Source organism: Falco peregrinus, chromosome 13 (assembly GCF_023634155.1).
Source record: "Falco peregrinus isolate bFalPer1 chromosome 13, bFalPer1.pri, whole genome shotgun sequence".
Taxonomy (NCBI): domain Eukaryota; kingdom Metazoa; phylum Chordata; class Aves; order Falconiformes; family Falconidae; genus Falco; species Falco peregrinus.
The window spans coordinates 13,602,649-13,624,990 of NC_073733.1; the positions used below are offsets into that span (position 1 = coordinate 13,602,649).

At 57.8% G+C, this 22,342-nt stretch overlaps 3 protein-coding genes across 10 annotated transcripts in view; 1 reads left to right on the forward strand and 2 right to left on the reverse strand.

Annotated features, from left to right (window-relative positions):
- ZMYM3 (zinc finger MYM-type containing 3) overlaps nt 1–16,155 on the forward strand; it is a 33,410-nt gene extending 17,255 nt beyond the window's left edge. For 6 of the 7 annotated variants that reach the window (XM_055817705.1, XM_055817709.1, XM_055817704.1 and 3 more), the window contains 16 exons: nt 2,547–2,633; nt 2,953–3,103; nt 3,685–3,857; nt 4,281–4,446; nt 8,190–8,248; nt 8,815–8,983; nt 9,545–9,660; nt 9,813–9,987; nt 10,521–10,667; nt 11,515–11,618; nt 12,019–12,187; nt 12,305–12,456; nt 12,920–13,034; nt 13,934–14,188; nt 14,275–14,392; nt 14,799–16,155. In XM_055817705.1, the coding sequence (XP_055673680.1) occupies nt 2,547–2,633; nt 2,953–3,103; nt 3,685–3,857; nt 4,281–4,446; nt 8,190–8,248; nt 8,815–8,983; nt 9,545–9,660; nt 9,813–9,987; nt 10,521–10,667; nt 11,515–11,618; nt 12,019–12,187; nt 12,305–12,456; nt 12,920–13,034; nt 13,934–14,188; nt 14,275–14,392; nt 14,799–14,997 (2,355 nt within the window). In that variant the 3' untranslated portion in view covers nt 14,998–16,155. The remainder of the gene's footprint in view (nt 1–2,546; nt 2,634–2,952; nt 3,104–3,684; nt 3,858–4,280; nt 4,447–8,189; nt 8,249–8,814; nt 8,984–9,544; nt 9,661–9,812; nt 9,988–10,520; nt 10,668–11,514; nt 11,619–12,018; nt 12,188–12,304; nt 12,457–12,919; nt 13,035–13,933; nt 14,189–14,274; nt 14,393–14,798) is intronic. The other variant, XM_055817711.1, reaches the window with a different exon arrangement.
- Nucleotides 16,156–16,436: 281 nt separating this feature from the next.
- LOC101915576 (gap junction alpha-3 protein-like) lies at nt 16,437–18,271 on the reverse strand. Its single transcript, XM_005237892.3, has one exon. It carries the CDS (start codon nt 17,673–17,675, stop codon nt 16,683–16,685), a length of 993 nt encoding a protein of 330 aa, XP_005237949.2. The 5' UTR covers nt 17,676–18,271; the 3' UTR covers nt 16,437–16,682.
- Nucleotides 18,272–18,377: 106 nt separating this feature from the next.
- On the reverse strand, nt 18,378–21,615 carry GJB1 (gap junction protein beta 1). Of its 2 annotated transcripts, XM_005237853.3 has the most exons (3): nt 21,358–21,615; nt 20,052–20,167; nt 18,378–19,375 (listed from the first exon to the last, which is right to left on the reverse strand). In XM_005237853.3, the coding sequence occupies exon 3, from the start codon at nt 19,361–19,363 to the stop codon at nt 18,524–18,526; it is 840 nt and encodes a 279-aa protein (XP_005237910.1). In that variant the 5' UTR covers nt 19,364–19,375; nt 20,052–20,167; nt 21,358–21,615; the 3' UTR covers nt 18,378–18,523. The 2 variants fall into 2 exon arrangements, with proteins under 2 accessions (XP_005237910.1, XP_027643243.1); XM_027787442.2 differs by lacking the exon at nt 20,052–20,167 and having other exon boundaries at nt 21,358–21,611.
- Nucleotides 21,616–22,342: the final 727 nt, after the last annotated feature.

Below are 22,342 nucleotides of genomic sequence, written 5' to 3' on the forward strand. Positions count from 1 at the left end.
CCAACCCCCCTGCAGTAAGCAGGGACATTTTCAACTAGATCAGGACACTGAGAGCCCCATCCAACCTGACCTTGAACACTTCCAGGGATGGGGCATCTACCACGTCTCTGGGCAACCTGTTCCAGTGCCTCACCACCCTCATAAAAAATCTCTTCCTTGTATCTAGTCTATATCTGCCATCTTTTAGTTTAAAACCATTACTCCTTCTCCTATTGCTACAGACCCTGCTAGAAAGTCTGTCCCCGTCTTTCTTAGAAGCCCCCTTTAATTACTGAAAGGCCGCAGTAAGGTCTCCCCGGAGCCCTCTCTTCTCCAGGGTGAGCAACCCCAACTCTCTCAGCCTGTCTTCACAGGAGAGGCGCTCCAGCCCTCTGATCACTTTTGTGGCCCCCCTCTGGACCGGCACCAGCAGGTCCATGTCTTTCCTGTGCTGAGGACCACAGAGCTGAACACAGTACTGCAGGTGGGGTCCCACCAGAGCAGAGGGGCAGAATCACCTCCCTCGACCTGCTGGCCACGCTTCTTTTTGGGTAGCCCAGCATACAGTTGGCTCTCTGGGCTGTGAGCACACGTTGCTGGCTCATGTCTAGCTTCATCCCCCAGCCTGTATTGGTAGAGGGGGTTACCCTGACCCAGATGCAGGACCTTGTTGGACTTCATGAGGTTCACATGGGCCCATTTCTCAAGCTTGTCCAGTTCTCTCTGGATGGCATCCTATCCCTCAAGGCATGTCAGCAGCACCACTCAGCTTGGTGTCATCTGCAAACTTGCTGAGGGTGCACTTGATCCCCACTGTCTTAAGTCATTGATGAAGATATTAAACAGTACCTGAGGGACACCACTTGTCACCAGTCTCCATCTGGACATTGAGCCATTGACCGCTGCCCTCCAGATGTGACCATCCAACCAATTCCTCATCCACCAAACAGTCCATCCATCAAATCCCTAACTCTCCAATTTGGAGGGAAGGATATTGTGGGGGACCATGTCAAAGGCTTTACAGAGAGTCTAGCTAGATGACGTCCATAGCTCTTCCCTTGTCCACTGAAGTAATTGCTCCATTATAGAAGGCCACTAGATTGGTCAGGCAAGACGTGCCCTTGGTGAGGCCATGCTGGCTGCCTTGAATTGCCTCCCAGTCCTCCACATGCCTTATTACAGCTTCTAGGAGGATCTGTTCCATGATCTTCCCAGGCGCAGAGGTGATGCTGACAGGTTGGTAGTTCCCAGGGTCCTCCTTTCTACACTTTTTAAAAATGGTTGCAATGTTTCCCTTTTTCCACTCGCCAGGGACTTTGCCTAATTCACCTAATTTGAATTATTGTCCTGTAAAATCAGTGTTGTAATGTATGAGTAAACTTATGCATAAGTTGCATTAGGAACTGTCTTGCTGGTAGATGCCAGAACATACTTGTCAAAGAAAAACCACTGAAGAGAGTGTTTCAGGATAGCTTCTTGGGGATCAGTGTTAAGCCCAAGGAGTTCAACATCTTCATCAGTCATCTGGCAATAAAGTCAAAGTAAGCGTGATAAAATTTTGCAGATGAAACAAAAACTGGTGAAGTGTTAACTCACGCTGAGGTCAGAGCAGTCACAGGAAGCAAAGCAATGAGATTGCTTGACAAGACTGGTTCCTCCTAATGGGTACTTAAACACAGTTCGGTGCAAGATCCTGTATCAGCCTTACTCAAGTAGTGTGGGAACGTAAGTCTTGGGAAAGTAAGGATTTTGAAAAGGCACCGGGATTACAGAAGATAAGCCATTCAGTATGTGTATCTCATTGTACAGCCACAGAGGGAAGGAGTAATTAAGTTATTGCAAGTAAAAGCAGAGGAACAGGGAGTTGAAGTTTGGGGACCAGGGAGGAGGAGAGCTACCTAGATTGTTGCACATATAGGAAGGATGTTCACCTGAGGTCTGCTTTATTTTCAGTGTTGAAGAAAAGTTGGAAGTATGTTGAAAAAAAAGAAAAGTTACATTTGGGCTCGAAAAATGTGTGTGCTGAGGCACTCGTAGAGCACCTTACCTGAGGTTATCAGAAAAAAACCCAGGAAAATCACTTTATTAATAAATACATCCTTGTGGACAAGACACAAGGTGTTAAATGGCTGTTTAATCTAGCAGATGAAGGTGGGATGAGAACAGTTGCTTGGATTCTCAAGTTGCAGTACCTTGAAAATAGAAACCAGGCACGTGTACTTCAAGATCTTTTGGAGAAGCTCTCAGAAGAGGTAGCGGAGCCCCTGTCTCTTAAGGTTTTCAAATCCAGAGGGGTGGCAGCTTGAAAGCTTGCTTTCCTGAGAAGAGCTGGACCCAGTACACTGGAAGCAAAGGGAAATTGCTCAGGAATCCACTCTCCAGGAGCCTGAGACATGATCTGATGGATTGACTGTGAGTCACTGACAGTGGCAGCAAGCACAGGTCTGAGCAGGGGCAGGCAAACTGCTGTGAACGGCGGAGGAAGCAGGAGGTGGTGGCAGTGCGAAGCGGGTGCTGCCTGCCCTCTGTGTGCCTCTCCTTGCATGAGCTGTCTCTGTCTCCTGCAGCGCACCAGCCCGGAAGGTGGGATCCACCTCAATTGCCATTATTGCCACAATCTTTTCAGCGGGAAGCCAGAGATCCTAGACTGGCAGGTGAGGACTTTCCCCAGGGGCATGTTGAGCCCGGGTGAGGGCTGCAGGGCTCCTTCCTCTCATTGCTCAAAGCAGAGCTCCTTCTGCGCCAGTGCTCTGCATGCCTTAGCTGCAGAGATGTGTGTAGGGACCGTACGCTGAGTGCTGCGCTCCTGACGTTCAGCAGCATGTCAGAAGGGCAGGAGGAGACCATTCTGCCAAACCCCGTGCCAGGAGAGCTGGGGACTTGGCTACGCCCCGTAGTCTTGCTCTGGCTTCCCTGAGAAGCACTGGGGACCTCCTGCCAGCCTGGCTGACCCAGTGGCGGTCTCTTTGGCAGGACAAGGTGTATCAGTTCTGCTGCAAGGACTGCTGCGAGGACTTCAAGCGGCTGCGCGGGGTGGTGTCTCAGTGTGAGCACTGCAAGCAGGAGAAGCTGCTGCATGAGAAGATCCGCTTCTCTGGAGTGGAGAAGAACTTCTGCAGCGAAGGTACTTGGGGAAGGCACGGGAGAGGCAGAGCCCCCATGCCAGCCCATGCTGGGGGAGGAGAAGAGAGCATGGAGAGGAACAGAGGGGAGACTGTCTTAGCCAGGCCCTGGGGCGAGAGCCTTGCCATGCAGTGAAGGGAGGACTGTTGTGGGGATGGCTTGCTGTCCAGCCAGGCCCTAGGGCAAGATCTTTACCGTTCATTGTGTCCTTGGGGAGGGCTTTCTCACAGCTTTTCTCTCTCTGGGGGCTGGGGAGACAGCAGGTGGCAGCTCCGCTCCTCCTGTCATCATGCACTTCTACGCTCTTGCGTCTGGGCTGGCCTGACCTGGCCTTGCCCTGCCTGCTGGGTTCCTGCACACAGGAGGTTGGAGTCAGACTCTTCCTAGAAGCATGGAGGTGAGAGATGGCAAGTCCCCATGAGGTCCCATCTTATCCCAGCCCCAGGGGCCAGTGCTGGATTGTTCCCTACAGTGTGTTGCGTGTGCTCTGTTGTCTCCGCAGACCTGGATTCTGGTCATGTTTGGGTCAGGGAGGCCCCCAGTTCATCCTGGGAAGGTTTCACTCCTATTGTTTCTCCGCAGGGTGTGTGCTTCTTTACAAACAGGATTTCACCAAGAACCTGGGCCTGTGCTGCATCACCTGCACCTACTGTTCTCAGACCTGCCAGCGGGCGGTCACCGAGCAGCTGGAGGGCAGCACCTGGGACTTCTGTAGTGAAGACTGCAAAAGCAAATACTTGCTCTGGTACTTCAAGGTCAGTATTGGCACTGGCAGGTTGTGCTAAGTGCTGTGGTGGGCACGGCACCCAGATAAGTGGGCATTGCACTGAGGAAGTTCACACTGCTGGAGTCTGGCTGGCACTGCTGCGGAGAACCTGGCACTGCTGGAGTCCTGCCTGGCAATGACGGGACACTGCTACGGGGAAGCTCACGTAGCTGGAGTCCCCAGCTGATCCTGCCAGAGCACTGCACTGAGGAAGCTCACAGTGCTGGATCCGCGGCTAGTGCTGCTGTGAGAAGTTCGCACCGCTGGAGTCCCTGGCTGGCACTGGCAGGGCACTGCTGTGGGGAAGCTCACAGCACCTTGCTATGTGCACCTTTCAGTGGAGAGTTGTGTTGCACTCGGAGGGGGTGTGGTTAGTTACTCGTTGTTTCTCTCCTGCTGATGCGGGCTTTAGGCAGCTCGGTGCCATGCCTGCAAACGTCAGGGGAAGCTGCTGGAAACCATCCACTGGCGGGGGCAAATCAAACACTTCTGCAACCAGCAGTGTCTGCTGCGATTTTACAATCAACAGAACCAGCCCAACCTGGACACGCAGAAGGGGCCCGAGAGCCTGCTGAACAGTGAGTAGGAGGGAGGGAGGGGACCTGCATAGCTCAGTCTGAGAGACACAGGGAAGACTGAACAGTGAGGGGTGGAAGCTTCCTGCCCGGGACTGGATGAGACGCTAGGGAACAATCCTGCACTGGCCCTTGGGGGGGAAAGGATGGAGTGGGACCTAATGGGGCTTCTCCACCTCTAACGTCTATGGTTCTATGACACACAGGGCCCAGACGGGAGGAGCCGGTGCCAGCGTGCTGCCTGTAGCTCACACTCTTAGTGAGGATACTCGGGGATTTAACATCCTCATGTTGCCAGCGGAGAGCTCCATTTACAGGGTTAGGGGACAGCATGGTTTGGCATGATAATCCACCTGCAGCCCCACACCACCTCCGAGCTGTGACCTTCTCAGATCTCATAAGCTAATCAGGATTGGGCCAGGTCAGTGCTTGGATGGGAAACATTCAAGGAAAACACAGGGTGCTGCAGGAAGTGGTGCTGGTGATGCTGTAGGTGGGCTCTCCTCAGCCAGAGCTGAACCTAGAACGATCTTGAGGGAGCGCTGAGCTGCTGGAGGCACTCTGTTCTTGCGATGTTAGATTGGAGTCCTACCACTTACCCAAAGATCGCTGCAGCTTTGGGGAGTTGCCAACCCCGTGTCCCGGATAACCCCATTCTACATCCGTGGAGTTCCACCTGGAGAGGAGATTTTCACTGCCTGTTGCCCCATTTCCTATCATTAACTTGAGCCAGTTGCTTATGGAAGATTGCAAAGTGCTTTGGGGTCCCTCAGGATGGAAGGTGCTCATAGTGACAGTGACAAGACATCGCTTGGCCCTTGGGACACTCACGTAGTCTCATTCTGCTTGGTCTTTCATAGGCTGCAATCTTCTAGGCAGTCTGTGTGATCTAGTTACAATGCCTGCAGCCTATGCTGGGACTCGCTTCGGTGCATCAAGCTGCGACAGATACCTGCATGACAGGCTCAGGGCTTTGCTGCCCTCCCTGGGATTTCATGAGGTGTAAAACCCTGACTAGGGTGCGCCAAGGAGGGGAAACAAAGACGAGGACCTTCCCGTGAGAGACCTCATCCTCTGTTTCCAGACTCTTCTTGGTTCCTCTCCTGGACAGCAGCGGGCTGGTTGCAAGACGGGGGGAAGCCCTGGATGTCCATGCTGCTTAGACAGCAAAGCACAGCTGCTCTGCCAGAAGCAGCAGGTTCCCCCAGCCGAGGGAGTCCCAATCTGCCGTCCAAAGAGCCGCGCTCCGTAGGCAGCTGGCTGAGGCAACAGCTCAAGCGGCACGCTGGAGTGACCTGGATAAGGAACTGGTGGTTTCTGCTGGTGCTGGGGTGCCCAGGGGAGTCTGCTTGATGGGGCGCAGACTGTCCTGCTGCCTAGGGGAGGAAGAGGTGTTGAACCGGCTGGTTCCTGTAGCTTGCGAAGTGATTCCACAGCCCTAGCCCTGCTGTTCCATTCGTCCTCTGCTTTCAAGACATCTCGCTTGTGAGGGACCAGTAACTGCTTTTGGGACACAAGCACAGTGAGCAAGCTCTGCCTGCAGAGGGAAGCATGTCTCACGCCATTTGGCCATTGCTGCCTTGGAGCCATGGACTACAAGACAGAAGTACCTTCTCAACCACCAACAACCACGGGAGTCCAAGCCCCCGGCTCTGCCATGTCTCTGGAGGACCCCAAGAACTTTGCTGTTTGGCATGTTCACTGTGCCCATGGCTGCCTCTCTGTGCACCCAGTGAAGCAGAAGGCAGCCAAGGAAAAGCCGGTCAGCAGTGGTGGGTGCTCGGCTGAGCACAGGCTCCAGGCTGCCCCGGCAGCTGCCGTGCTTGGTGAACGCTGCTGGTGGCACCAGGCCCTCTGTGTGTGCTGGCACACCCACCCCCTGCCAGCTGCAGGATGGCTGTGGACATCCTTGTCCCAGGACTGTGGCAGGCTGCTCAGCTTGCAAAGGAAGGATGCTGGAGCTAGGGCCTGCCATGTGCTGACACAGAGAGGTTTCCAGCCCAGCCTGCTGTGCAGGGAATTTTGGGAGGAGCAGCTTGTCAGTGTGTGGTGAGGAGCCGCTTCTGCTGAGCCAGGGTCTCCTGTAGACCTGGCAGCTGTGTTGCTAGCTCAGGGTCTGCCTGGATTTCAGGCCTATCTTGGACAGAGCTGCTGACTACTTGCTTCTTCTCTTGCACCCAGTGGTTGCCTAAAACCATTCATTCATGTGACCCAGTGGCTGCTGCCAACCTGGTGATCCTGTGAGTGCTTGCTGACAATAAGTGGCCTTTCTTTTGCTGGGAACAGTCTGTGTAATGAGGGATGGAGGAATTCCTGTCATGAAACTGTGCCCAAAGATTTCCAAGGGGAAATGGCTTTGCATGGGGCTGCCCAGCTGGAGAGGATAGAGGGCCAGAAGTCATGGTTGGAGCAGGCAATACCTTGACAGCTCTTTGCTGGTGTTGGGATGAGAGTAAAGAACAAGCTGCAGCTTTCCTGGAAGCCTGGACATGTAACGCATGGAGCTTTGTGGCAGGAGGATCTTGGTTTCCCTTAGTCCTAAATCATTGGACTGCGGAGCAGCCAACTTTGCTTTTGATTCTGCTGCAGCAGAAACTATTCATACTCCATGGCTTGTCTTTTCTCATGCAAGCCATTGACGTCTCCCACCTAGACCTGCTGCCCATCCGTTTTGGGCTGCTCAGGGGGAGTTCTTGGACCTATTGAGACCATTGCAGATCCTATGGCTGAATGCTCAGCTGCAAACTAGGGAGCTTCCTCCAACTGGAACTTAGCTGTCCCCGTGTGGTGGTCAGCAAGCAGACCCTGCTGAGCTTCCAGTTGCTCACGAGCTGTCCTGCGTTTCCTTGGGGCAGAGGACATCTGCACAGTGCAAATGCCCGTGTGTTGGACCTTGGGGAGCCTGGGCCTTTCCTGAAGGGCCTGTCTTGTATGTAGGAGGTGCAAATGGACCCGCCACTCCCTTCAGGTGCTGAGACCTGCTGCTTTCCTTGCAGGTGTCTCCTTCATGCATGGCCCACGGTTAGTCAGTGCTGTAGAAGGCAGTTCTTTTTCCCAGCCACATGGGTAACCAGGGCTCACAGGAGACTTGGATGAAGGTGCTCTTTTAGCTCATCAGCTTTTGAGGTGGGTGCAAGTTCTCTGCAGGGCAAATGAGCTGGAATTATCCAAGCCAGGATGATACTGTCACCACCTGAGACTAGTGTCTGCCACATGTGCCTCTTACCTGCAGGTGATTGCCTTTTTCCTTAGGGGAATCGACTTCGTTCCTAGGGCTGGGGCAAGCTGTCTCTCTGCTTTCTGGGATATCTTGTAACACTACTGCTAGCTCTGTCACCTTCTTCCTAGGGATCTCGAAGCACTTTGCCATGATATTTGTAGCAGGGAGATGGAGACACAGGGAGGGGCCATGGCTCGGTACAGCAAGCCAATAGGCAGAGCTGGGAATAGAGCCCTGGATTCCTCTCTCTACAAGGGGCTGGGATTTCTCCTGACCTGCTGTGATGGGGATGGGGTGGACTGCAAGGGAGGACAAAATGACATGGGAATAACTTGATTTTGGAGTTGTAGTGTCTTCTGAGCTGCTAGGGCTAGAGACTGTGGAAACACTAACTGTTCCTGGAGTGGCCGGGAGCAGTTTCTGGGGAGCCTGTCCCTGCCCTCTGGCTGCTACCACCTCCAGTCCCAGCAGTGGGACCTGTTGGCCCAGAAGCTCTTGAACTCAGAGTCACTGCTTTCTCTTACAGGTCAGACGTCAGAGCCAAAACCACCTGCCCCTTCCTCACAGAAGGCGGAGACTAACATGGTAAGGCCCGTTGGAGGTAGGAGTTTGCAAAATAGCACCAATAGGCTGTCCCCAAAGAGAGGACAGATCTGCCGTTACCCAGGGAGATTTCATTCTTCTACAACCAATACATTTTAAGATGTCTGGGTAGCGGGAGCTGGTAAGAGCTGCTGGGGAGGGCAGCATCAGCATATCTCCTCAAGGGGGAAGAGTAACCATTCCCCAGGAATTGATGATGGGCTCCAGAACAGCCTGCCACTGTGGCACTGGCTCCTCTTTGCACGGTGCTTCCCTGTGCCTGGGTGTAGTCGCTGTCCCGCTGTGTTCCTCGCTGCCCCACGGGGCCGGAGTGACCAGTGCCAGTCCCCGCTGGCTGCTGCAGAGATGCTGCCTGCCAGGAGCAGCTTGGCAGTCCTTCAGCCTTCAGCCAGGTCTGACCATGGGAGTGGTCGCATGTGTGTGTGGGTGTGTTGGGGACTGCCGAGCTCCAAGAGGTGCTTTGGGAGTCTCTCCACCTTCCCCATGGTGGGGAAGAGGTGCTGCTGCCTTAGGTGGACACCAACCTCCTGCTTTCTGCATTTCCTCAGCTGTCAGCAAAGACCTCCTCAGCCCAGATGTCTCCAGCTGCACCACCTCCCCCACCCCCTCCAGTTCCAGCCACCCCTCGGAAAAACAAAGCTGCCATGTGTAAACCACTGATGCAGAACCGGGGTGTTTCCTGCAAGTTAGAAATGAAGTCCAAAGGATGTCAGACAGGTAGGAAAACAAGATCTAACTGCAGGATTACAGGAGCATTTTTGGAAAGGCAAGTGCACGTCCCTGCTCCGGACTAAATGTGACTCCAGCTTGAAATGCTGTACAGAGTGGCTGTGTGTTTGGCACCGTGCTGAGGAGTCTCAGGGCAGTGCAAGGCACACGTGGCAGGGCTGGAGGTAGGGAGCCCGTCTCTGTCACCAGCAAAAGGAGAGACACAGAGAGCACTGCAGCATGATTCCACCTCTTGTGGGACAACTCCTGTTCCTCTGGAGATCATCAGTTTGTCTGAGGGGCTGTCTGCTGAGCAGGTTCCCGTTAGGCACGTGTGCGTGGTCTCCAGCAAGGCCACTAGACCTCTCAGCAGGGCCACCTCTGGCTAAGGCAAGCCTCTCGTTGCAGGCCTGTTTGGCTTGCTGCTGCTCCAGCTCTGCCCATGAGTTACAGAAGCTGGTGGCTGGAAGGGCCATGGTGCTGGATGGCTGGGGGCATGGCAGTGCGCAGCAGGGCTGGGTGGAGGAGCTGCTGGGAGCAAGCTCACTGATGTACTTTTGCTCTTGTCAGAGGCTGACTGGAAGCCCCAGGTGATTGTGTTGCCAATCCCCGTCCCGATCTTCGTGCCTGTGCCTATGCATATGTACTGCCAGAAAGTACCTGTGCCTTTCTCCATGCCTGTCCCGGTAAGCGACACACTCCACCCGCTTGTGTTCTCTTACTGTCTCAAACCTGCCTTGCTGCAGCCTCCTTGCTTCTTTGTTCGTCCTCTCCTGCCTCTGCTTGTACGTCAGTTGGCTGAGTGTCAGTTTTCTGCCTGATGTGCTGCTGCTGACAGGTACCTGTGCCAATGTTCCTGCCCACCACGCTGGAGAGCACAGATAAGATTGTGGAGACCATTGAGGAGCTGAAGGTGAAGATCCCCTCCAATCCCCTGGAGGCTGACATCCTGGCCATGGCTGAGATGATTGCAGAGGCTGAGGAACTGGACAAGGCCTCCTCGGACCTGTGCGGTAGGTTCTGCCGTGGCTTGGTCTGGCCCAACAGCTGGGATCACATGGGGTTTGCCAGCTCTTGGAGGTAGAACTTCTGCCTGGATCGCAGCTCTCCTAAAGCCTTTGAAAAGGGAGCAGGGAAGAGCAAGTCCTCAGGTTCTGCTGAGAAGGTACCGGGAGGGAAGAGCTGCAGCAGGGAGCAGTGTCTGCTGCTGTCCCTTTTGGAGGTGCCAGTCTTGTGGCTCGTGCAGCACTGTTAGTTTATTCAGGTGGCTCTTCAGGCTCCAGAAGGCTAGCGGTCCTGATCTCGCAGGTCTTTTTGCTTGCAGGCTGCATTCCTCAAGCCCCATTGACTAGGGCTGTGGCTGGGGAGAGGATAAACATCCAGTATCTTGCTGTCCAGGGAAAGCTGGGCAGCGCAGATGTCGTGGGGCTGCTCTGAGCACAGGACTATGCTGCAGGGAGCCCGACTTCATTTTCCAGCTGTCCCGGGAAAAACAGACAAAAGACTTTCATGATAGTTGGGTTTATGATCTGCTTTTGCATTGCAGACCTGGTGAGCAACCAGAGTGCAGAGGGTCTCCTGGAGGACTGTGATCTGTTTGGACCGGCACGGGACGATGTGTTGGCTATGGCTGTCAAGATGGCAAATGTCCTCGATGAGCCGGGCCAGGACCTGGAGGCTGACTTCCCTAAGAGTAAGAGCAGGGTGAAGCAGGCACGCAGGGCTGCTGATGCTGCAGCAGGGTCCTCCTGCTGCCCTCGGCCAACCGTTGCCAGCAGCATTAAGAGCTGTGTGAACTTACCTCCCCATGCCCTCTGACTGACCATGCTTGAGGCCAGGAACTGAGTCTTGCAGATGACTGCTCACAGCAGGGGTGAGGACACCACCACTTTTGAAGGAGTGTGTGTTTGTCTAGACTAACTGACCTGTTGCGAACATAGGTCTGCAGAGAAGGGGGAGTGAGAAGCTGATTTTAACAGCACAAAGAGCAGGGCAGTGGCACTGGTGTGCTTATGGGTGATGATTCCATAGGATCCAGCAAGGTGAGAGAGAGACCTGGACAGGGCATGGCATCCTGGGAGACAGCTGAATTTCTGAGTGTCCGTTAGCAGGCAGGAGGTGGAAGAAGAGGCAGGGGACTTGCAGGAGCACAGCAGTGCTGAGGCAGCATGTTAGCAGCAAAGGACAGAGAACTGGCATGCCTGTGCCAGGCTGTCCCCAGTACTGGCCTGGCACAAGGGGATGAGGAATGTTCCTCGGGTGTAAAAAAAAAAAAAAAAAAAAAAAAAAACCAACAATCAAACAAACAACTGTCAGAGGGGAGAATGTGGGGCTCTGGTTAGTCTGAGAAGGCTTAGCATCATCTGCCAGAGCTGTATTTCCTTTGCTGGGCTGTGACTAAAATTTCATGCAAGGCCACGGTGGAGGGTGTGAAGAGTTGGGCTGTGTGTTCCTCCTTCATTGTGCTGTAAGAACCAGGCCAGCACGGGGGACAAGATGTGAAGTCTCAGCTGAGCCCTTCTGCCTGCGATTCCTTTCAGACCCCCTGGACATCAACCCCAGTGTGGACTTCCTCTTTGACTGTGGGCTGGTGGCACCAGATGAGGTGTCCACAGAGCAAGATCTGCCTCGTGCTGTCCGAAAGGTGAGCTCTCCGTGGGTACTGCCTGCTTAAAACTATTTGGGTTGGGAGCGGGAGCTGCCATCATGGGACATACGAGGTGAAATGTGCCAGTCTTGCGTGTGCTGGGGAGGTTGTGCCCTCTCCCTAGGCATGCCTGGCCTGTGGATCACTCCTCTGAAGTGACAGGCAAGTATTTTCACTCAAGGAGCTTTGAATGCTACAGGTTATGTGAGCTGGCCTCTTCTCTGCCTGGAGTCCTCATGATTAATGAGCCTTGTTGGCTTGGCTGTCCAGCAGAAGTGTGCCTGCTGGCATGGGCACAGGTACGCTGGGAGGGAGCTGACAGCAGGTGTGAGGGCTGGCCAGGACTCTTCCATCTGTCCCAGGTAGGTGCCCAGTCTCACAGTGCACCTCTCTGCAGGGGCAGAAGCGTCTGGTGCTCTCCGAAAGCTGTTCCCGGGACTCAGTGAGCAGCCAGCCCACCTGCACAGTGCTGAACTACTCATACGGTGTGAATGCCTGGAAGTCCTGGGTGCAAGCCAAGTATGCAGGGGGAGAGACCAGCAAGGGAGAGGAGCTACGCTTTGGCCGTAAGTGCTCTGGATGGGGTGGAGTGGCAGAAACCTCCCAAAAGCTGGGTCCCTGGGTGTTAAGGTGCTGCTGGCCTTGCAGGCTGTTGTCTGAGGCTACTGTACTTGTCTCCGCAGCCAAGCCCATGAGGATCAAAGAAGATATCTTGGCCTGCACAGCAGCTGAGCTCAACTATGGCCTGGCCCAGTTTGTTAAGGAGATAACACGGCCCAATGGGGAGCGCTACGAACCGGACAGCATCTATTACCTCTGCCTTGGCATCCAGCAGGTGAGGGAGGGCTTGCTGCCCTCAAGTCCTCCATAGCCAGATCTGGGGGTCAGACCTGGTGAGGGGAGCTTGCGCCTTTTATTCTGCCTTCTGGGTACCCAGAGAGGCTCGCTGGGCGCTCCTTCAGTGCCTCACCCCAGGACAGCAACCCACCTGGTTTGGTCTTTGTTCCCAAGCCCAGTGAGTAGGGTGGCAGCTGTTCTCCAGCCTTGCACCCTTCTTGCATATCCTTGAGGAGGGCTGGCAGATCTCCCCAAATTCAGTCCCTTCTTCATCACTGAGTCTGTCTTGTCGTGTCCTGGCGTTTTCCTCACAGCTCTCAGAAGTGGCTGGTTTTGGGTGTCCATCCTGCAGTGCTGGTTGTACGAGGGGCGCTCTGCATGTGTGCCCTGGGCTTTCTGGGGAGGGTTTGCATTCCAGGTGCCGCTGTGTCTCTCTTGACTGTGTGTTCTGTCCTTTCTAGTACCTGCTCGAGAACAATCGTATGGTGAATATATTTACAGACCTTTACTACCTGACCTTCGTGCAGGAGCTGAACAAGTCCCTGAGTGGCTGGCAACCCACAATCTTACCAAATAGTACGTGTCTCCAAAGTACCTTCAGTCACCACATGTACCCAGTTTGTGCTTCTAGCCTTGGATCCTGTGGTCTGTTTGTGCTCCCCTAGCCTCAGCCCTCTTCCTTGGCATAGGCAGCACAGTCCCGCTGTGTCTGGGGGTCATACTGACCCATAGCGACAGCATATGCCTCAGCAGCTTCTGTTGCCCAGAGTCGGAGCAGCTGGGAACAGAGCATGACTGCTTTGTGTCCTGAGACAGTTGGAACCTTTAAAACGTTTCACAGTGATGGCTCCACCCTTTGGCAAAGACGATACCAAGCTAGGAGGCATGCTGGCCCATGCCTTTGTGTTCCCAGCACAGGGGTGAGCCCTGCACAGTGTTAAGTGTTGGACAGAGTTGCTGTGCTACTGCCTTGTGAGCAGACTAACTTAGAGCTCTGCAGAGGCTTTGGCTTTTCATGATGCTGTGATCTGCGCTGCCTTCCCTGCTGTGTCTTGTCAGTGGTTAGTTCACAGATCCAGCCTCACCTCTGCATATTGGCTGTCCCAGGCAGAGGCATTTGGCTCCAGACCTGTGTGTCTACACAGGAGCTGGCTGTGTCTGTCCTGCCTGCTGCTTTTCCTTTGTCTCACTGAATGTGGTGGAGCACTGACCTGGAGTTCACTTTGTGGCCATCTATAGGGATGAGCATTTAGGATTGATTTGGGTTCTGGCCCATGGTTTGGCTGCGCTCTGGGATAGCTTGTGGCTGGGCAGAGCCAGCATCTAGCTCTGCTGATGGCTCTGGAGAAGTAACCTCGTGGAAAAGGGGATGTTGCAAAGCGTTGGTCTTTTGCAAGGAGTTTGCCTGGACAGGGTAAAGGGATTGCCACAAGGCCACCATTGATGTGACCTGGTTCTTCCTCTGTGCATTGCAGACACAGTTTTCTCACGTGTTGAGGAGGAGCACCTCTGGGAGTGCAAGCAGCTGGGCGTTTACTCACCCTTTGTGCTCCTCAACACCCTCATGTTCTTCAACACCAAGTTCTTTGGGCTGCAGACGGCGGAGGAGCACATGCAGCTCTCCTTCACCAATGTGGTGCGCCAGTCCCGCAAGTGCACCACGGCCCGTGGCATGACAAAGGTGGTGAGCATCCGCTACTACGCTCCTGCTAAGCAGAAGAAAGGCCGAGGTAGGGTCTGATGGAGCATCTCTTTGTCCCTCCCCCTGCCACCCCATCAGGTCCCAGCCGTAATCCTGCTCTCTCCCTCTCTGCAGATGGAGGCTCTGGAAAGCGGAAGCGCGAGGAGGAGGTACCAATGCTGGAGCAACGGGAGAACAGGATGAACCCCCTCCGATGCCCAGTCAAGTTCTATGAGTTTTATCTCTCCAAATGGTGAGCCTTCCTCTGGAGAAGGAGCTTGTGCCATTATGGGGCCACCTCTCAGTTTTGCTGGGACCCTGTGGAGTGGCTCCTGCTCTCCAAACATTTGTGCAGGGGTGTGAAGCCTTGCCCAGTGTCTGTGCTGCTTGCATAGACTGTGGTTGAGAGAATGCTTCTCTCTGGCCCCTTCCACTACTCGCCTGTCTCCAGATAAGACAGCAGTGTGCAGTATGAGTCTTGGTACTTGGCTGGTTAGGGGCTTTGGTCCTGAGCAAGGAGCTTCAGACTCAGTTTCTGTCCTTATCCTGCTGAAGGCTGTGACAAGCCTTGAGCTCCACTTGATAACCATGAGAGCAGGCCAGGCAGGCTGAGCCTCTGCAGCTGATAGCCCAGGGCTCACCTTCCTCTCTCTTTACAGTCCTGAGAGTTTGCGGAACCGCAATGACGTCTTCTACCTGCAGCCCGAACGGTCGTGCATCGCTGAGTCCCCGCTCTGGTACTCTGTCATCCCCATGGACCGGAGCATGCTGGAGAGCATGCTGAACCGCATCCTGGCTGTGAGGGAGATCTATGAGGAGCACAGTCGGTTCAGTGGCCTGGAGGATGACATGGACTAAGAGCAAGGTGCTGCTGGGCTGGCTGCACTCCAGCCCTGGATGCCTCATTTCCCAGCCTCCGCTGCAGGGTGGGGGCCGTGCAGCGTGGGAGGGGATGGTGCTGTGGCAGTGCTGTCCCTTCATTGTTACCAGACTTGGACATCCCATCCTGCTCGTTACAGGCCTCTCCTATGTACGTGGCCCCTGCGCTCAGCCCTGCCTCCTGCCCCAGCTGCTGAGTGAGCCATCTTCCCTGGGCCTAGTCCCCACAGCACAGGGGTGGCAGAGCTCCTGGGGCAGCTCCCCTTGCCCCAGCCCTGTCCCCCGTACCCCTGGCCCTAACACTGCCCTCCTCTCCCCCTTGTCCTGGGGCAGGAACCGCACAATATGGCACAGTGCCATCTGGGACCAGCAGCCCCCAGGCTTTTAATTCCCCCTTCTTTTAGCATCCCCTTGCAATGGTGTGGGTGGTACAGCAGGAAGGGTAGCTCTGCTGCTGTGGCAAGAAGGTGTTTTCAAACCGGTGGCCCCACTGGCAGCTGAAGAGCTGTTGGGGCAGGGGGAGGGCTTGTTCCCAGGGGTGGGAGAGGTTTGGGCTGGCTGTGGGGAGTGGATGGAGCCAGCACTGGAATGTGGGGGCAGAGACCTGGCCTTGCCTGGGAACACCTGCCTCACATGCAGCTGGGCCACCTCCCTCAATTTTGTCAGTGTTTTCTTGAGTTGGTGGAAAACTGATGGAGACGGGTCTGTGCCAGCACTGCTCGCTCCCCTCTGTCCCCTGTCCTGGCGTAACCCCCCTCCCCGGTGCAAGGTGCCATCAGTGGGTCCCTCTGTTCTGGCCAGGGGCTCAGGCAGCGAGGAGCTCTGCCTGGCCTCCCCCTCCCTCCTCAAGCAGCAGCGGGGTGCCAGCACCCTGCCCGGGGCAAGCCTGGCTCTGGCTCTGCTGCTCCCTGCTGCCTCCTGCCCATCGTCGTGTTCTGGTCAGTTTTCCCGAGCTGTACATGGGTCTCCTGTTGAGCCTGTATATATTGTTCTGGGCCCTGGCCTGGGGCCGTCTGTTCTCTGTGTCCATGTGGAGAGTGAGCCGCTCACCAGTCTTGTTGTAGTGATGCCAGGACGGTAGGACTAACCCTGTGTTTCTGGAAACCATTCATTTCAAATAAAGATGCAGAAAACTTTTGGCAGCCCCTGCTTTCGCCCCGGGGCAGTGGGATGCTGCAGGAGAGCACAGCCGCTGTCCCACTCGCTCCTGTCCCTCCCTGCCTGGGCTTCCTGCCTTGTCTGGCTCCCAGTGCGCTGCCCTCTCGGGAGTGGTGGGACCCCACACCCGCTGGTGCCCCCCTGGCGAGCCCTACCTGTCCCTTGCCCGCGGTGGCCCTGCCCTGGCCATGCAGTGTGCCCGTGAGACAGACCGGTGGGAGAGTGATGCCACAGAGCCCACGGGCAGAGCAGGAGTCGAGTGAGGTGCAACGGGTATTTTATTTACTCCCCCAGGGCTGACAAGCCCCTGCCCCAGCCCAGCCCTGCTCTCAGCCCTGCCGCTGCCAAGAGCACAGGGAGGGACTGAGCCTTGTCCTTGGGGCTGTGCCCATCTCTGCTGCTGGCCGTGGGGTCCATGGCACAAGCCTGGCAGAGCCTGGAGATAGAACCACAACTGCGTGGCCACTCGTGCATCACCCATCCCTGAGCATCCGAGCAGTCCATGTTCACACTGCCAGGTCTGCTGCTCGTGCCTTCCTGTAGGGTCCACTGGCTACCCCCAGCCATGCACCAGCCTTCTTCAGGGGTGCCAGGCTGGGGGGGTGTCTGCCAGCAGCCATGGGGCTGGCATGGCCGGGCAGAGTGGCACGGGTGCCACGGGGCCCCACAGGGCCAGCGGGACTGGGCAGGATGCAGGATTTGGGGCTGGGCCCCTGCCGGCACTTGGTGAGACCCAGGTGGTAGATCTCCACCAGGTTGAGCAGCAGGGACATGCAGGCCACCCCTAGCATGAAGAGGATGAAGATGGTCTTCTCGGTGGGCCGGGAGATGTAGCAGTTGACAGTGTTGGGGCAGGGCCAGCGGCTGCAGGTGTAGAGGGGCTTCAGCTGGAACCCATACAAGGCATACTGGCCCACAATGAAGCCCACTTCCAAGAGAGCCTTGAAGATGACATTGCAGATGTACGTCCTCAGGATGGCCCCCCGCATGCAGACCCGTCCCTGTGTGTCCCCCACAGGGAGCCGAGGCTGCCTCGAGCGCTGCCGCCTGGCCCCACTGCCAGCCCGTGCAGCCACTTGCTGCTGTGCCTTCTCCTCCAGATGCACCAGGTGCAGGATGTGGCCCAGGTACACGAGGCTGGGGGTAGAGACGAAGATGATCTGCAGGACCCAGAAGCGGAGGTGGGAGATAGGGAAGGTGCTGTCATAGCAGGCGTTCTGACAGCCAGGCTGCTGTGTGTCGCAGGAGAAGCCAGACAGCTCGTCACCCCAGACCCGCTCAGCGGCCGCCCCCAGCACCAGGATGCGGAAGACGAAGAGGACAGTGAGCCAGACCTTCCCCACCACTGTGGAGTGCTCCTGGGCGTTCTCCAGCAGCCGCCCCAGCAGGCTCCAGTCCCCCATGGCACGCGCTGTGGTGCCCTGCAAGACAGTTGCCCTCCAGACACAGCCACCCCACACCCCCCAGAACGCCACCCCATCCCCCAGCTGGGCGGGCATGCAGGTTGTCCCCGGGGTGTCCCCACCCAGTGTCCGACGGGACCCCCTAACCTGCCACAGGGAGGGAAGTGGGAGCAAAGACCTCCAGCAGAAAGCAGCCTTGCCACATTGGGAGCACCGTGGGGGACACCACGGTGGCGACCCAGCATGGGGACCCCTCACCGTTGGTGGGCACGTGGGGCAGAGCCCGGTGCTCCCGCGCCGTCAGGTCCCCTTGGCGGGGCGGGGTGGGATGCTGCGAGGCCCCTTCCTGGCTTGTCCCCAGCTTCTCAGTGGGGCGCAGAAAAAGGATCTGCCCGGCTCCGTCCGTCTGCCCACCCGATGGTGGGCACAGGGTTATTGGGGCATGAGGCGGCTGCGTGCCCCATTGGCTTTCATTGTGACTGGCAGATGAAACAGCCACTGGGGAAACCTTTTCCCTCTATTTTTGGTCTGGGCACTTTTCTAAATATATTCGGGGCTGCAGGGGCTGGTGCTGGGGGAGCGCAAGCCCTTGGACTCTGCTCAATGCCACCCAGGGGTCACCACTCCTGCATGCCAGCTGCCAGGGCACAGTGGCCATGGCCCCAGCGCAGCCTGGGCACTGCAGCCCCCACAGCCCCTGGTAGCACCCACCTGGACTAGGGTGCAGGGGGAGGCACCCCACACTGACACCCCAGCCCCCAGCATGTCCTGGCCAGAGCAGAAAGGAGGGAGGCAGCGCCTGAGAACGGAGATTTAATGGCCCGAGATGCCCTTCTGGCTGTCCGGTAGGGCTGGACCGGCGCCTGGGGGATGCTCTCCATAGGGCAGGGACAGCACAGGGCTGTGGGGCGGGGGCAAGGGCTGAGCCCCCAGTGGCTCTAGCCCTAGCAGGCAGAGCAGCGGTCGCCCTTCTCCTGCAGCCCGGGGTTGCGGCGCAGCATGTCCTTGAGGGAGCCGTCCTGCTCCGTCAGCAGCTGGTTGATCTCATTCTGCTTGTACTCAGAGGAGAGCTTGTGCCCATAGAAGGAACTCTTCCCCGACGAGGGGTTGGAGTGGTGCTGGCCTCGGCGGGCACACGCCCGCACCACCAGGTAGACCAGCTCCGCCATGTTCAGGATGATGCAGATGCCGGAGGTGACCAGCATGAAGACGGTGAAGACGGTCTTCTCGGTCGGCCGGGAGATGAAGCAGTCGACAGTGTTGGGGCAGGGGTAAGCCTCACACTTGACAAGCCGCACCATCTGGTAGCCCGGGTAGAGCATGTAGAAGATGTACATGAACACGGCCTCAAAGAGTAGCCTGAAGACCACGCTGCAGACATACGTCCACCACAACGAACCTGATATGCGCATCTTGTGCTTCTTCACCTCTTCCATGTGCTTGGGGTCTGCGTGCCCTGTCAGCACCAGCAGCTTCTTCTCCTGGTGCTGCTGGTAGGCCACGTGCATGGCCACGAGGAGGGCTGGTGTGGTGACGAGGATGAGCTGCAGGGACCACAGACGGACGTGGGAGATGGGGAAGAAGTGGTCATAGCAGACACTGTTGCAGCCAGGCTGCTGGGTGTTGCAGGTGAAAGCGGATTTCTCATCCCCCCAGACGCTCTCAGCTGCCACCACCAGCACCATTATCCTGAAGATGAAGATGACAGAGAGCCAGATGCGCCCGATGGCGGTGGAGTGGCGGTTCACCCCACTCAGCACCGTGTAGAGGCCGGCCCAGTTCATTGTTCCTCACGTCTGCAGGAGCGATCAACGAGAGATGGTGTTATGAGCGGGACGGGCCCCTGGCTGAGAGCCACCACATCCTGGCCCTGGTGGCAGCAGCAGGAGGGACCCAGGAGCAACTGGCCGCCACAGCCCTGGTAGGTGGACAGCAGGATGAATGGATGGCAGGAAGGCAGCGTGGCTCCTGCTGCTGACATGGCTCAGGGCAGCGTTTTGGCAGGAGCAGACAGGAGACCCCGCAGTGCCAGCTGCTCCTGCCCTACTGCCCCACACTGCCACGGGGATCCTGATCCACAGCTGCACAGGCAATGGGGTGAAGCTCTCACACTTCCCCAGGGACCCCCCGATCAGCACCCAGCACTAAGCCCTCTGGCTAGGAGTTGACCCAAGAAGCTCCATGGACTCCTCTACACCAGCACCTCACTGCCCTCACCCCCCCATTCCCCGCAGGAGTGGGGCCAGGGAGCCCCAGGCTGGGGTGACCCCCTGTGCAGCCATGCATTGCCACCCTCCTGGAGCTGTCCCTGCATGGTGGTCCCTGCACACCCAGCATAGACCCCCACCCCACTGGGGCCACCCACCAGCACCGGGCAGCCCCAGGAGCTGCTTCCCACCCCAGGCACGAGGCTGGGGGACTGGGACCTGCTCTCCGGCTGCCCCTGGTGTGGAGGGTCCCGGCAGCACATACCTGCCGGTGAGGAAGGGTCCTCGTGAGCTGCCCCCAATGGCCCCTCTAACGTCTCATGTCTCCCGCAGGAGAGCTCTGCTCTGCCTGCCCTTGTCTCTATCCACCACTGCCCTGCGCTGGAAGTCATATGCTGCTTTATAAACTATTTGCATACAATGGGGCCTTTATCGGCCCCTGAACAACACACTTTAGCATTCAGATCCAACGCCCTGACTTCCGCCCACCCCGGCCAAACAAAGTGCCTGTGTGCTGCACTCCCGCTGCTCGGCCCTGCACCCACTCCCACCTCACCCCGCGCCGACCGTGGCCACAGCCCCCCCCGACCGCCAGCCACCGGGTGCTTGTCGCTCTGCCTGGTGGGACCCGCGCCGCAGGCATCACCAGGCTGGACAGCCATGTGGGGTGCCTGGGAGTCCCTTCCCCAGGACGCATGGCAGAGCCCAGCTGGGTGCCCATCCCGCATGGATGGCACTGGGTGCCGTGACCGGAGTTGGGGTCTGCTGCTCCCCAGCATGGCAGTGAGCAGTCCGTGGGACCCGTGGGGCTGGGTGTGCTGGGTTTAGCCCCCATGAGTCCTGCCATGCCCTCAAGTCTCTGCTGCCGGGGGGTTGGTGCCAGCAGTGATGGCTGCGAAGGCACTGGAGCTGCCCTGCGCGTGCTTTGTCCAGTTGGGAACGTACGGAAGAGCCTGCCGGGGTGACACTGTGCGCTAATGGGGGCTGTGCTCAGTGCTGAGAGCCACGTACCACGGGAGCTGTGCTCCTCTCCTGGAACAGAGGGCCACTGACACTGCCGCACAGTCAGTGGGACACGCTGGTGGGGGCAACAGCCCCTGTGCTTGCAGGCCCCCTGTGCCCGTGTCACACAGGGCTGGTGTCCCAGCCACACCGTTGTGCTGTGCCCCAACCCTGCTGGCTGGGTAACATGTCCCTCAGGTTTTGTCCCCAGTCTCAGATGGGGAGCAGTACACCCAGCAAAACCTACCAGCTGGGGGCCCGCAGGGTGGTGGGCACAATGCCATCCCGAATGCCACCTCCACCCCTTAGTCCAGGGTGCAAGTGCCCGGAGCCGCGCAAACAGTGCTGGGCAAAGGCTCTTCAGTGAAGCCACAGGGAGGGCAGCTGGTGCCCAGACCACGCTCTGCTCCTTGTCCCATTTTCCCCCCTTGGGGCCAGCAGCCCTGACTCTACCCTCCCTGGCCCACGGCTGAGCCCTTTTGTAGCCCCCACTCTGGACCCCCTAGTGCCCCCCAGCCGGGGGACAGGTGACCACCCCCACAGCAGTGCCATGCACACCAGGCTCTCACCTCAGCACCGGGACAGGCAAAGTTCTTGGGCAGCACAGTGGCCTCAGCCTCCAGCACAGCACCCTGGACTTTATACTGCCCTCCGGCACGTTACCCGCCCCCTCCCAAACAGCCTCACTCCTTCCAGGACTTGCTCCCTACCAGGTAAACATTGCAGGTATGCCCAGCCCACACTTACAGCGCTGAGGCACCCACCAGCACCCACTGCCGCAGCTGAGCATCCCTTGGGGACAGCCCAGGGGCCACCACAGCACTGAGGCAGGGCCAGCCCCCCAGGATGGTCCCCATGGGAGCTCTGTGGTCCCCCTGGCCACGTCCCCCTGCTGTGAGCATCCTCCCCGCCAGGACCCCTGCAAGCCAGGCACATGCACTGTGGTGGGACCCCGCTCTCCATCCCGGGGGACAGCTCTGGGCACCCTTAGCACCCAAAGCACCTTGATCCGCTGCTGCAGGCTGCCGGCTGGTCCCTGGGGAGCCACGAACACCCAGATTTAACGTGTAAAAGTGCAGCCGGGGAAGGCAAACAGCCTGTCAACGATTAACCCGGCTAACGGCCCGCTCCAAGGTCTCGCCGCCCAGTACCCGGTGCGGTGTCGCGGTGCGCCGGGACATGGCGACCCTGCCCCGCGTCTTGGGGCCCCGGGGCGGGGGCGGGTGGGTTGGGGGTGCTGCAGGACCCCGCGCATCATCCCCTGCGTGGGGCTGGCAGCGGTGCCACTGCCCCTGCATGGCGGTGGCAGGGTGGCAGTGCGGGACGGCGGGGGGGTTCCCCCGCAGCGTGGTGGGGGCGGTGGGCAGCGAGGGGCCGGGGGTGGCCCGAGGGTGCGGGGCGGGTGGGGCCGGCCCGGGGCCGCAATCACGGCCCGCGATAAGCCGCCCGCTGAGTCAGCAGCGCCCGGCGGGGAGCGGGAGCGGCCGCAGCCGCCGGCACCGCCCCGGCCACGCACCCGGGGACCGCGACGTGACGCGGGACCGAGAGGGCCCT